This window comes from Cydia pomonella, chromosome 7 (genome assembly GCF_033807575.1).
Source record: "Cydia pomonella isolate Wapato2018A chromosome 7, ilCydPomo1, whole genome shotgun sequence".
In the NCBI taxonomy this organism is placed as follows: domain Eukaryota; kingdom Metazoa; phylum Arthropoda; class Insecta; order Lepidoptera; family Tortricidae; genus Cydia; species Cydia pomonella.
The window spans coordinates 21,999,943-22,013,352 of NC_084709.1; the positions used below are offsets into that span (position 1 = coordinate 21,999,943).

Sequence of the window (13,410 nt, forward strand, 5' to 3'; positions counted from 1 at the left end):
TGTCAGTAATATTTTTGCGCAAAAAAATACCTATCAAAATATTTTCACGTGATCGTGTCGAATAAGGTCAGCAATAAATTGAAAAAAAAAACACTATTTCGCATAAACAAACTTTGCGCATATTAAACATCTACTTAAAGTACCACTTTTTACTAACTATATAAAAAAATATACAATGAATTCGCTTTAGTTTTTAATACTTACGACAATCGGGTATTAAGATACAAGTGCCATTCTCAGCTCTTTTCCTGTTGTAGCCGCACACACATCGTGGTGGACTGCAAACTATTCCGGTCGGACAACTTTGTGGTGAGTCTCTGGTTTTAGGGCATTTGTCCCCTTCGCATGGGACGGTGGGGCACGTACTCCAAACTTCTCCAGAGGGGCAGGCAGGCGGGGCTAAGAAAAAAACGGACAGGTAACAAAAGCACTAGCCGAAACAGTAACACCATAAAACAGTATGCAGTTTAATTGGGTGCTTGACAAAAAATCTCGAGTAACTAGCACTTAATATGTACAAAAATGCTGCTGCTAATTGTAAAAGGTCACAAAACTTATAAAAAGTGAGTTTACACACGGAGTAAGATAAAGATAGCAAATAGACGTTCCCGTATATTCTATAGTAAGTTACGGCTCGCGACCGACTCACTTTATGCACAGAATATGATCGATCGTTTTGTAAGCTACATACTCGAATGACGTTCATGTGACGCATATGCTCGAATATTGTTTACGTATTATATTAAAAATGCCATATTGTGCAGTATTAAGCTGCAGAAATAACAACTGTTATTGTATTTATCGTATGGCAATTCATTTACTGGATTTCAATTAAATATTAATCTTGAGCTATCTCTCTCGACATCAATATGTTTGCACTCTTCAGATACTCGATGGCCCTTTCACTGAGGTTCGCGAGCTTTTCAATCCGTCCCTTGAATTTGGTGGGAGGTTAAGATAACACTACACGTGATGACGCAACTGCACTCTCCCCCAGGACCTCGCAGTGCTTACTGGATACAATAACAGCTGTTTAAAATATCTTTTATGTGGAGGTATTTTCTATAGCCAGACAATATTACGAAAATATACGGCCCAATTCGAACATTGCTTATAAGATGGTACAGCGATACGATACCGATCTGTCCGTGTCAAAAGTGACGTTTTTGGTTGAAGAAATATTTTTTTGATATCTTAATAAGCATTTCTTGGATTGGGCCGACAAAAAAACTGTTGGTAAGCATTATTCACGGATGCACGTTAGTAAAATACTATTTTTCTTCCTCCTCTTTCCTCCTCCTTTCTCCTCCTTCATCCTTCCTTTCCTTGTTTTTTTTAGATAGCTTAGATAGCTTTATTGTTTGTGTGCAATGCCAACGCCTGTTGCTGATTAATGGCTGTACCACCTGTACCATTCTGACGAAGCCTGCGTTGCGGATATGAATTTGTCAAGTAAATTTTTGTAATAATTTTTTAATCCTTATTTTTGATTAAATAAATAACTTAATTGGAATTAGAACTTACAATTCATAGTCTTTTGTCCTTATTCCATATATTATTTAAAAAGTATACGTACGGCATTCCTTTTCTGGAATGCAAACTCCTTTAGCATCCCTTAGGTAACCAGGCTTGCAACGACACCCGGATGACTCACACTTTCCCGGCACTATGTTGGGACAGTGGTAGATCTTGCCTTTGTCGGAGCAGTTCTGGCTTCCGCACGCATGTATGCATGGCTCGTAGTATTCATTCTGTCCAGGACAATTTTCTGTAAAAACACAATCAATATACATATCATATTCTCATTATACAAGAGAGTTTGAGCTGTAGTTCCTACACTTGTCTTATGTGGATTGGGATTCATATGCATCATTGAATTACGTCTGTATTATTCAAGTTTTTCAACGAATGTTTTCCTCCATCAAAGACGAACTGGCAAATATCATATTATTCTCAACATACTTACAAACCAAAATAAATTTTATTAATGGTATCAGATAAATGACCGAGTAAAAAAGATAAGGTAGTTATATAAAGCGTTAGAGTTGAAATAAAGCATGACCCATGTTACATATTTTCGTAAAATTATTAGGTCCTTAAGCACATTCAATTTCAATCTAACAAATTAAAAATATTGCCATCACAAAAACACAAAGAAACAGCTAAATGCTTTGGAATAGCACTTTCAACTTTACGAAACGGTTAATGCTGAGAGAACAGTACCCCTAGTGTAAATATTTTCGACAGCGAAACTTGACGTACGCGTTTGCGTTAAGTGTCATTTTGTATGAGATTTTTGACTTTCCAAAACGTCCCGCTTGGCGCGCTGTTCAAAAACCCATACAAAATGAGAATTAACGCAAACGCGTAAGTCACGTTTCGAAATCGAATTTATTTACACTAGGGGTACTGAAATAGGTGATGGCATATCGCACTGCCAGCAATACTCTTAACCGCCTAAGGTTCATGATCCTAGCTATATATACTTATTCTGTTCGATAAAAATTATCATATTCAATTATAATAATGTACTTACTTACTAACATGTAGCGATAATGACATGGTACTAACAGTATTTTATGGAATTTTAATATTCTGAAATAAATATTTTATAATCATTATTATTTTATAATAGTTGCATTTGTTTTGTTTCATTAAATTTTTAAACAAAACAAAATTAACTTCATTTCCTTTACAATATGACCAAATCTCCGTTGTACATTTTTGATTTTTCTTTTGTATAGCCCTAGGCGGTTAACTTAATGAACCGGCATAAGAGGTATCGAAGATAAGAGAAAAAAGGTTCACTTACTTGGGCACTGATTCTTTGGTATGCAAGTTCCATTGTCGGCTCTCAAGTAACCCTCCCTACAAATGCATCCCTTTTTGCAAATTTTTGGATCTACGCAGGCGCTTGACTGGTTTATCTGATTGCAGTTTTTAGGCCCACATCCGCCATTTATGCAAGAGGAATATATTTCGTTCTCATTGCAGGTCGGCGCTAAAATCATATAATAAATAAATAAATACTAAATGTTATAGGACATTATTACACAAATTGTCTAAGTCCCACAGTAAGCTCAATAAGGCTTGTGTTGTAGGTACTTATACAAAGATATATATAATATATAATTATAAATACTTAAATACATAGAAAACACCCATGACTCAGAAACAAATATCCGTGTTCGTCACACAAATTTATGCTCTTACCAAGATTTGAATCCGGGACCATCAGCTTCATAGGCAGGGTCACTATCCACTAGGCCAGACCAGTCGTGAAATATAATAAATATCATAACTTCTTTCATAATTTTAATTGCCTGAAGAAAATCTCCATACCACATCGTTAACCTCATTAAGCAGTTATAAGAGTCTGTAATACTTACTGCAGTCCTCTTTCTTAACGCATTTTTTCTGGTTAGGGTCATAATAGTATCCATCCCTGCAATCGCAACTGTTGAGCTTACAAATCAGTGGACAAACTATAGGAGGTTTTTGGCCAATCGAAGCACATGTTTTGCCACAGTTAATGCCACATCCAGACTGGGCGTTCTCGTCTCCACCACATGCTAAAATTATAAACATATTCTTTTAGAAGGCTTATATAGATAAAATTAAATGCTACAGAATTAAAACGATTGAATAAAATTGGTGATAAGTATGTTAATGTTTAGTTCTACAAGACCAACAAAGGAAAGGAGAGGATGATGTGAAGAGAGTTAATGCTTCATAACAGTACCATTTATAACGATGCGCGCTTTTGCGAGATCATTGTCTCGCACCAAATAACAAGGTGTCCTTTTTGTCTTTTCTTATGTTACCCATGGAACTTTAAACTAGTCAAAATATAGGAAATTCATTTTATTTTGATACTTACATGGACACGTATTTATAGGAATACAAACACTCTTGTCGTTGCGAACATAACCATCCTTGCATTTGCATCCCGGCTTGCATTTCTTATCACAGTTCAACGGGTAGCCGAGCTCGGAGCAAAGTGTCGGCTTACAACTCGTGGAAGTGCAGTTGTCGTATACCTCGTTCTTGCCGCATTTGGGCGGGTGTTCTGAAAAAGTATGCAATAATTATTCACTTACAGACGCGCAACGCCGCTACGCGCAAATTGAAAAGAACAATGTTGGCAATAGTTACCATACATGTTTGCGAATGGTTCCACCAATATGTCTTTGGTAGAAGTGTCGTCACTATCCAAAAATACCACAAAGCTCTTGAGTAATTTTTTAAGAAACCGTTGTCTTATGAACCGGCGCCTCTACTATAGATGATGTTTGGCGTACAGGGATAAGTTGTATAGGTAGTATACCCCGGGGAAGTTAATGTACATGGTGGTACTGGAATTCGTCGTCGTAGGTCGTTAATAAATTATATAGTTAAGGGTTGGCCAAAAAACAAATATGAAGAATATCCAGCCGTATTTTTTGGCTCTATAGGGAAAGCCTGACATATACGCATATACACGGAAAGACAAATTTTAAAGGACGATTGTCGAGATTCTAACTTCGCGACCCTCAGGACGAGTCCGGACTTTACTCTCTTATACTTTACGATGTCATCGACCTTCGTTAGGTATTGTATGGTACTAGCAAAATTATGAATGAAAAGAAATACATAGATTGACATATTGTTATACTTACGAATGCAGTCACAAGCCGGAATGCAGTTTCCTTTCTCGTCTCTGTAGTAGCCCTTTATACATTTACACGCCGGCCTGCAATTTACTATGCGGATCTTGGATAGTGGACATTCCGGTTGGTTGATGTAGTCGCTACATTTCTCCCCTGGGCAGTTGTATGGGCACGCGAGGTACATTTCGTTCTTACCGCATTTAAACGGTGCTAAAACAATAAAATTAAATATAGTAGGTATTCATTTTTATATTGTTCAACTTTGCAATAGGTGAACATAAAAGAAGAGATATCTCCCACAACGCTACTATCACAACGCTACTACATCCACTATCCAAAAAAATACCATAACATTGCATTGTCAATAAAGCGACGAAGATCTGCTACATTTCAGCACAGTTTGCCATTAGAAAGTAATTCAAACATTGACTCCAGTCTTACTTGTTTGATAAAATAACAAATATATGATGAATAAAATCATACAATTAATATAATAATCGCTTAGGTTTTCTTGGTAATACTTACGACAGTCAGATATTGGGATACAAGTTCCATTTTCAGCTCTTTTCCTGTTGTAGCCGCACACACATCGCGGTGGACTGCAGACTATTCCGGTCGGACAACTTTGTGGCGAGTCTCTGGTTTTAGGACATTTGTCCCCTTCGCATGGGACGGTAGGACACTTACTCCAAACTTCCCCAGAGGGGCAATCAAGTGGAGCTAAAATACAATAATACGCAGTTTAAAAAACCAGACACTAGACAAAACAGGGACACCAGAAATCAGCTTCGGATCCTTGGAAAAACATATTGGTTACGAGTAGGTACATATTATATGTAACAAAAATGCTGCTGTTTATTGGAACATTGGGCTCAAAGCTCATAAAAAGTGAGTTTTAAAGGTAAATAAATAAATTAAATAAAAATGACATTTATAAGATAGAAACCACGAATTTTAAAAGCACCTAGGGTGGATGACATTCTGACCGTCCAATCCAGTGAGCATATTTCCATGTTTAGATCAGGCAAATTTATACAGAATGTCATGGGAAAAAGTATACATACGGCATTCCTTTTCTAAAATGCAAACTCCTTTAGCATTCCTTAGGTAGCCAGGCTTGCAACGACACCCGGATGAGTCACACTTTCCCGGCACTATGATGGGACAGTGGTAGATTTTGCCTCTGTCCGAGCAGTTCTGGCTTCCGCACGCATGTATGCATGGCTCGTAGTATTCATTCTGTCCAGGACAATTTTCTGTAAAAAATAACATACAATATATATATTCTCTCATTATACTTAAAAGAGATTTTGGGCTGTAGTCCCTACACTAGCCTAATGTGTATTGGGATTTATATGCATCTTTGATTACATCTGTATATGTATTATTCAAGTTTTTCAACGAAAGTTTTCCTCCATCAAAGCCGAACTTGTAAATATCAAATAATGACTCAGCATACTTACTTATAAACTAAAATGATCTTATCAATTGTAAAAGATAAATGTACCGAGCGAAAAATTTGGGGAGGTATTGAAAGCGTTGTAAGTTGAGAAATAAGGCAAGATCCATATATATTTTTCAACACATACCATCAAAAAAAAATTAGGTTCTTTAGGCATCGACATACTCGTATCAGTTTTGTAATGGGAGACGTCGAGTCGGAAGGCCTAGGTACCGATGGATTGACGAGGTCCAGGAAGACCTGCGCGTCGGATCGCACAAGATAGGAACAAATGGCGAAATTTATTGTCGAAGGCCAAGATCAACTTCAGGTCGCTGATCCAGTGAAGTAGTAGTACTAGTATCATTTTTGTAAACTCCATTCCAACATTTCAAATATATAATGATACTAATGATCAGTAAAAGAGTTGTTGACAAGTTTTAGAAAATTCCTTATTTGAGGACTGCAATTTACAAATTCAACTAATTTGTTGTTACCTCAGCATCCACAAGGCGGCTCGGTCAGCTTCGGAATAAATGTACAATAATTCAATTGTTAAAAACTTTGATATTTTTTTGTAATACTTTCCGGTAAATTCATCCAAAATACAGTAAAACATTAAAGGATCAGTACAATGAACTATGGAGAGGTTCCTATTGAATTTTGTACTTTATCTTGACTATACTTTGTACTTTATATTGAAATAGATTCAGTTAGATAAATTAAACTAGAAGTGTGAAGTTAAGTGTGTTTACTTACTTGGGCATTGGTCCTTTGGCACACATTTACCAGTTACATCATTTCTCAAGTATCCATCTTGGCAGACGCATCCTTTAATGCAAATAGGGTCTATGCAAATGTGAGGATCGTTGATCTGGCTGCAGTTTTTAGCTCCACATCCGCCATTGGCACAAGGGGAATATACTTCGTTATCTTTACAAATTGGTGCTGCAAAAAAAAATATTACCTTTTACATTTTAATAGCTGTACGAAGGAAAAATAATAGTCAATAGGTAATTTTAAACGATGAAGGACACAATTTATTTTTATCGAAACAACTTCATTACTAAAAACTCTATATCGTAACCGCCAATTCTTTTCATGCGTACATTCGTAGACTATAGTGTTACATTACCAAGTACATCATGTTGGTGGTAATTAAATGGTGAGGGTCCGTTTTTTCCACAACCTTTATAATATAGTTGTTGAATAATAAAATAAATTTTGTGAGGATAAATAAACTCACTGCAGTCTTCTTTCTTGACACATTTCCTCTGGTGAGTGTCATACTGGAACCCATCTCTGCAATCGCAACCATTTAGCCAACAAGCCATTGAACAGGCCCCAGGTTTCTTGCCATCGCCACACATTTTGCCGCAATTATTGCCACAACCGGACTGTGCGTTTTTGTCCCCGCCACATGCTGGAATTATACAAAACTATCAGTAAAATTAATTATTACACTTATATCTGACTAGCTTCTATTTCATCTGCGTCGAATGATGACGATAATTGATAAAAACTATCCTTTGTCCTTCCTAATGATGTGCAAACTTTCTAAAATGTAGGAAAATTTCCATTGAAACTTCTAAGAACATTTCGAAAACCGAAAATTTATAGTATATTTTAAAACTGAAAACAACAAAGTGACGTTTTATGGAATTTATATTTTCAACAAGTTTATACGTGTAATAATGTACAATCTAAAGTATTATGTCCTTCCTCGGGTTGCAAACTATCTGCATACCGAGCATCATCAAAATTAGTTCATAGGTTTAAACGTGAAGATATAACAGGCGGAGAGACAGATTAACGTTCGGATTTATATTTTTTTTATAATAGACCACCCGTTGATTAAATTTAATTTAACTTTATTGGTAGATAGGTATCATTATTCCATCAGATCTAATAAGACTGATTAGACGAAAGAATTTAATTGCTATTTGCTGCATGATTATCATACCTCGGGGTTTTGGTGGGGGGGATGTCTTATACTATTAGCCAAAAAGTAGTTAAAAACTGAGTATTTTAACATTTTTAAGCTCATTTGCATATCTACTGGTCTATTTTAAATTCATAATTTGGTCATTCTTTTACAACAAACAAAGTTATTAATACAAGAAGGCATTCCCGCAGCAAAAACCCCGATATATGGTATAATACTTACATGGACAATCATTAATAGGGATACAAACGCCCTTGTCGTTGCGAACATAGCCATTCTTGCACTTGCACCCCGGTTTGCATTTTTTGCAATCCAGCGAATAGCCGAGCTCAGAGCACATGGTCGGCCGACAAGTAGTATCCTTACAGTTGTCGTATACTTCATTCTTGCCACATTTAGGTGGGTGCACTGGGAAAAATATGTGTGCCGGTCAGCAAAATGTTATCAGCACGTGATGATAAATACACGGGAATTGGCGCACGTGCATAGGCTAAACAGGCTGCACAGCCAGCTGCAGATAGAGGTGACCCCCTGCAGCCTACCATCAGGGGGGGTCACCTCTCTCAGCAGCTGACTATGGGAGTACGTTCCCAGTGCTTGGATGTCTTTTTAAGAAGAGAAGACTTTTTTGCAATAACTCAAAAACGGCTGGATTGATCATGTTCCCTATAGTTTTCATTGAAAAATATTTTTTTTCATTTTAGAGGGGGACATATTTTTTTCTATTAAAGCTTTCTTCCGAAAATATTATCTTTAATAAAAAAAAATTGTTGGAGACCCTTATCATTTTAAAAAACCAACACCCTTCATCATCATCATCATCATCTCAGCCATAAGACGTCCACTGCTGGACATACGCCTCCCCCCTTGGACCTCCACATGTACCGGTTGGAAACGACCCACATCCAGCGTCTTCCGGCGACCTTAACCAACACCCTTAGGTTCAAGCAAAAAAAAAAGCTTTCCGTATGGTACCCTAAAAAAAATCTTGTTTTATATTACCTACCATTCTGTAGCCATGCATGATTAATGTATCCATGCCAAATGACAGCTTTCTAGCACTAATGATTACGGAGCGAAGCTGTGGACGGACAGACAGACGGACATAGCGAAACTTTAAGGGTAGTTGACTACGGTACCCTAAACGGGAGATTAAAATATGGTCGTTTCTTCTTACCTTCTCCGCAACCGCAGCTAGGATCTGTCGTCGTCTTCAGGTTTACTGTTGTTGGCGAAGTGGTTGGCTCTGATAGTACAAGAACAATTTACTCAGTAGTATTTAGTATTTTTCCCAAAGAATTAGCATCGCAATTCAACGGGGAAATGCGGCCAGCCTGCTGAGCCCACTGCCTGCTGGCGGCGAGTTAGAGGGTGCTTTTTATTTGTAGGGTTTTTTACGACGAAGCCTGTTGCAGATTTTACCGTTGTATTGTATTGTGACAACGCCTGTAGCTGATTATGAGTTTGTGTTCACGTGACGAAGCCCGCGTTGCGGATATAAAATTAAGGTCCCTGAATAAATTTTACTTACTCATATATTATCGTCAAATGATGGTCCTTATGTCAGTTCATTTTTACATGGAGTAGCTGTCACGTCAATTGTTTGTAGAATTTTTTTGGAAGTTAAGCTTTTTTTTTTAAATGTACAGTCACGGACTTTATTTGTCGCGAAAGGGTTGGTCCTATAGTAAAAGTTGCTCGGTATAATCCCAAAACCTCCTTGGCAACGGGAATGCCCATATTTTTTGACCACCTTGTATATATATAATATTTCGATACCTCCTAAATGTAATGACGCAGGAGAGCGGTTCAAAGATATATACAACGGAACGTATCTTCCTTATTTGTTAATGTAGTTCCATAAAATTTCTGGCGAAATCTTTTACAATATGTCTGCATTAATGGAATACTAAAATGTATCGCAGCTTATGATATAAGAGTGTATACTTCAGTATATGCGCATTTTAGCGGAACCAAGAAGCATTTCATCCAGTATATGTCAAAATTTGTAAATTTGTTTTTAAAATTTAATTTGTAAAATTGTTTTTGCTGCAATGCACTCAGCGTAACAAGTAGATCCATTTCTCGTGTTTAGTGATATCATTTTATATTATTTGTAATATATTTTGTAAATTGTTTGTTTCTGCAGCATTCAAATAAACGGTTTATTCATCTACTTATCTACAATACTTCCTAACAATATATATACTACTATAGTGTTATGGAAATCACCCTTTGATGTGCAAATGCATGTCATGTTAAAGGGACCAAGCTAAATTCGAAATAAAATAAAAACTGCGGGAGGTTAGCTTGGTTTATATAGCATATTTTGTTGAAATATATTTGAATCTGCCAAGTTTTTCATTTTGGACGACGAGTGAGCAGCTAGGCAATAATACAAAATGTTTCACCTTTTTACGACCACCATTATTCACTTTGTATCAAATTTTATTTTATTTATTTATATGAACCTATAGCATGCTCCACTGCTGGGCAAAGGTATCCTGCCTATCCACGTATCCCGGTCTGAAGGAGACCACTCAAATATTCCGAAATATATTTTCCCGACATTCATTACTTCGATTTTCATAATCCCGATTTTTTCACGTCCGAAATATCAAAAACACGATTTTGAAAACCACGATAGAAGACAATCACGACTGCACTATTTCCGAACACTTAAAATCCTATTGTAATTCGAACCAAAGCTTAAAGTTCCTATTTTAAGTTTTTCCGAATTTTCAATTTCAAAAAATCATTAACCGATCGGAAGTAAAATTATTCGGTATTAAAAAAATCGGTCTTTTGTAAACCCGGAAAAATGAAATTCGTGATCTTCAAATGAAGACTTACGAGTAAACGCACGTTTTGGTAATTATTACGGATGCCTGTCGTATCATATTAAATTCGGCATTCTAAAATTCAGCATAAAATATTATGGAATTATGCAGTGTACAGAAAAGTAAGTTTAGGTTAGGTTAGAACTGCAACCCCTCATAGAAACGAACTGTAAACAAACTGTTTTATACTATAATATAAAAAAAATATCGCTCTGCATTTTGCCTGCAGCAGCTTTTTTACAAAAAATAACACTATAGCTGGATGGCATTATTTATATTCAAATTCAAAATAGTTTTCGTCTTCCTTTCCGAGAAAAAAAGGTGAAGAAGAATTTTCATTATTTTTCACTACTAATTACACATTTTTTTTAAACTGCAAAGAGTAATTATTTTTTTAAATAAAATTACCTATCGAATCCGTTTTTTTTATAGCGAAATAAGCAATCTCTCACTTTTCTCGATTTGGGATCACAGTGCGCCGTTAAAGTTTGCCGTGACCCCGGATGGATTTTGTGAGGCCCATTTGGTGGTTGTTTTAGTCCACAATTCATCCTATACGGCACTGTAATGCATTGACAATAGAGGCGTGTGCAGATATTTATGAGTACCTTGGCCGCTCCGATATATCTGATGGCGATTGAACTTTTACTTTAAAACGAAACTGTTAAGGTTAAAATCACTATCAACAAATCAATTAAACTTACCATTACCGACGCTCGAGAGAGCCTCATGAAACATGGCCACGGAGGCCGCCAAAAACAGTGCCCTCCACATTGTTGTGTTCTATTAACTGCTCCGAGGGTTCTACGCTCTTTTATAACCTATATTATATGCACTTGTGTACACAAACAATAATGCACTATTGTTGCAGCCCATTAATTCATTTAAAAAACAAGCCCTAATTACGTTCGTAAAGGCGTTCAAAACATATACACCGTGTTTTTTTTAAACTCAGTTATTTTCCTATCCGCGTAGCCAACATGCATAATATTAACGCTCTGTGGCGTAGCGTAGTCATCTCTCTCTATCACTCTTCCATATTAATGCGACAGTGTCAGTAGCGTTTCATTCGCTACGGAGCGTTAAAGATTGGATTTGGCTACGCGGGCAGAGCTTGTATTAAGTTAATTCCTCAAGGACACAGGTATTCTATATTAAGTAACTCCATTTTAAAGATATTCAATAATTTATTTTCTTTCATTGCAGCTGACTGTACATAGCTTTATAAATAAATAAATGTGTGGGGACAATCTTACACAGATCTAACCCTAAACTAAGCAAAGCTTGTACTAGTACTGGGCGACGATACACATACGTATGTAGATAAATGCATACTTACGAGTATATACATAGAAAACATCACACAAATAAATGCCCTTACCGGGATTCAAACCTGGGACCATCGGCTTCATAGGCAGGGTCACTACCCTGGCCAGACCAGTTGTCAAATAATCGATAAATCGATATGCCGAAGTTAACGGAGTTTTTGAAAAACACCGTGTATTTGTTATTGTAAGTTATTCAACAATTTCCAGACATTTATTTTGTAATAAATTATTGACAAATATTCATGGTAATAACATTTTTTTTGTACAATTAAGTAAGCACATAGAAGAGTTAAATAACACTGCTCCATTAGTGACCGAGCGTCAGCGAAGATGTCCATTTCAGCTTGGGCAAAAATACTTTTGAATGTGCGGATGTTCTCCTCTACAGTAGGCCTAAGATGTCTGTCACCTTCTAACAAGTACCTATTAGGTGCGAAAGTGACAAGTTGCCACCGGAGGTCGCATTTCTTAACCGATCCTCGTGATATTTTGCAAGCAGGATTAAATTGAAAATAATCGTGAATAAATTTTTTGGGAAAAAAAAATAGCGGAACTTGGTACTAAGGCCGTAAGTGCAATACGGGTGGCAACTATGACGAATTCAAAATTCAAGAAATAGGCCTCAAGGGCTCTTTTACAAGTCAATACAACATTTATAGTAACATCATGTCGTGATACGAAAAATACATAACAACATTTAGAAATAAAACAACACATACATTATAATAATCTTTACAGTACATATGGTGCTACTTTACCGCACTAGTGCGAAAATTAGCATATTACGTTACTGTGTCGAACACTTAAGGGCCATATGTACTATACATGTGCGAATAGGAATTTCCTATTTTTCGCACTTGTATCGTAATGTACTATAAGCGTATAGCGTAGCTTTATTTGACGTTCATATACGCATTGTAATATTCCTTCTTTAATAATAAACTATCTTTATCTTTAAGATAAATAATTACTACAATACAACAGAGATGTAAAGTTTCTATGGTTGGCTGTGGTTATAGTTTTTGAACTAATTGCAAGTTCTACAGCGCACAGTACCTACAGTACTAGTTTTTGTTATATTGTTCATTTTGTGACATCATATGTCTATATGACTTTTCCACAGTTGGAGGTCATTCAGGCAAATGCGTTCAGGGGTCCTTTCATGACTGATTTGATTTGGTCAGTCCATCGCATAGGTGGCCTTACA

General features: G+C 36.5%; 1 protein-coding gene across 1 annotated transcript in view; it reads right to left on the minus strand.

The window, feature by feature from the left end:
* Nucleotides 1-12,550, minus strand: part of LOC133519526 (zonadhesin-like) — a 56,923-nt gene extending 44,373 nt beyond the window's left edge. Inside the window, exons 1-13 of the mRNA XM_061853531.1 lie at nt 11,580-12,550; nt 9,213-9,281; nt 8,258-8,443; nt 7,226-7,513; nt 6,887-7,038; nt 5,714-5,978; nt 5,175-5,369; nt 4,404-4,859; nt 3,909-4,069; nt 3,390-3,591; nt 2,813-3,001; nt 1,602-1,768; nt 205-430 (exon numbers count right to left, since the gene is read on the minus strand). Of these exons, the coding sequence (XP_061709515.1) occupies nt 205-430; nt 1,602-1,768; nt 2,813-3,001; nt 3,390-3,591; nt 3,909-4,069; nt 4,404-4,859; nt 5,175-5,369; nt 5,714-5,978; nt 6,887-7,038; nt 7,226-7,513; nt 8,258-8,443; nt 9,213-9,281; nt 11,580-11,649 (2,626 nt within the window). The 5' untranslated portion in view covers nt 11,650-12,550. The remainder of the gene's footprint in view (nt 1-204; nt 431-1,601; nt 1,769-2,812; nt 3,002-3,389; nt 3,592-3,908; nt 4,070-4,403; nt 4,860-5,174; nt 5,370-5,713; nt 5,979-6,886; nt 7,039-7,225; nt 7,514-8,257; nt 8,444-9,212; nt 9,282-11,579) is intronic.
* Nucleotides 12,551-13,410: the final 860 nt, after the last annotated feature.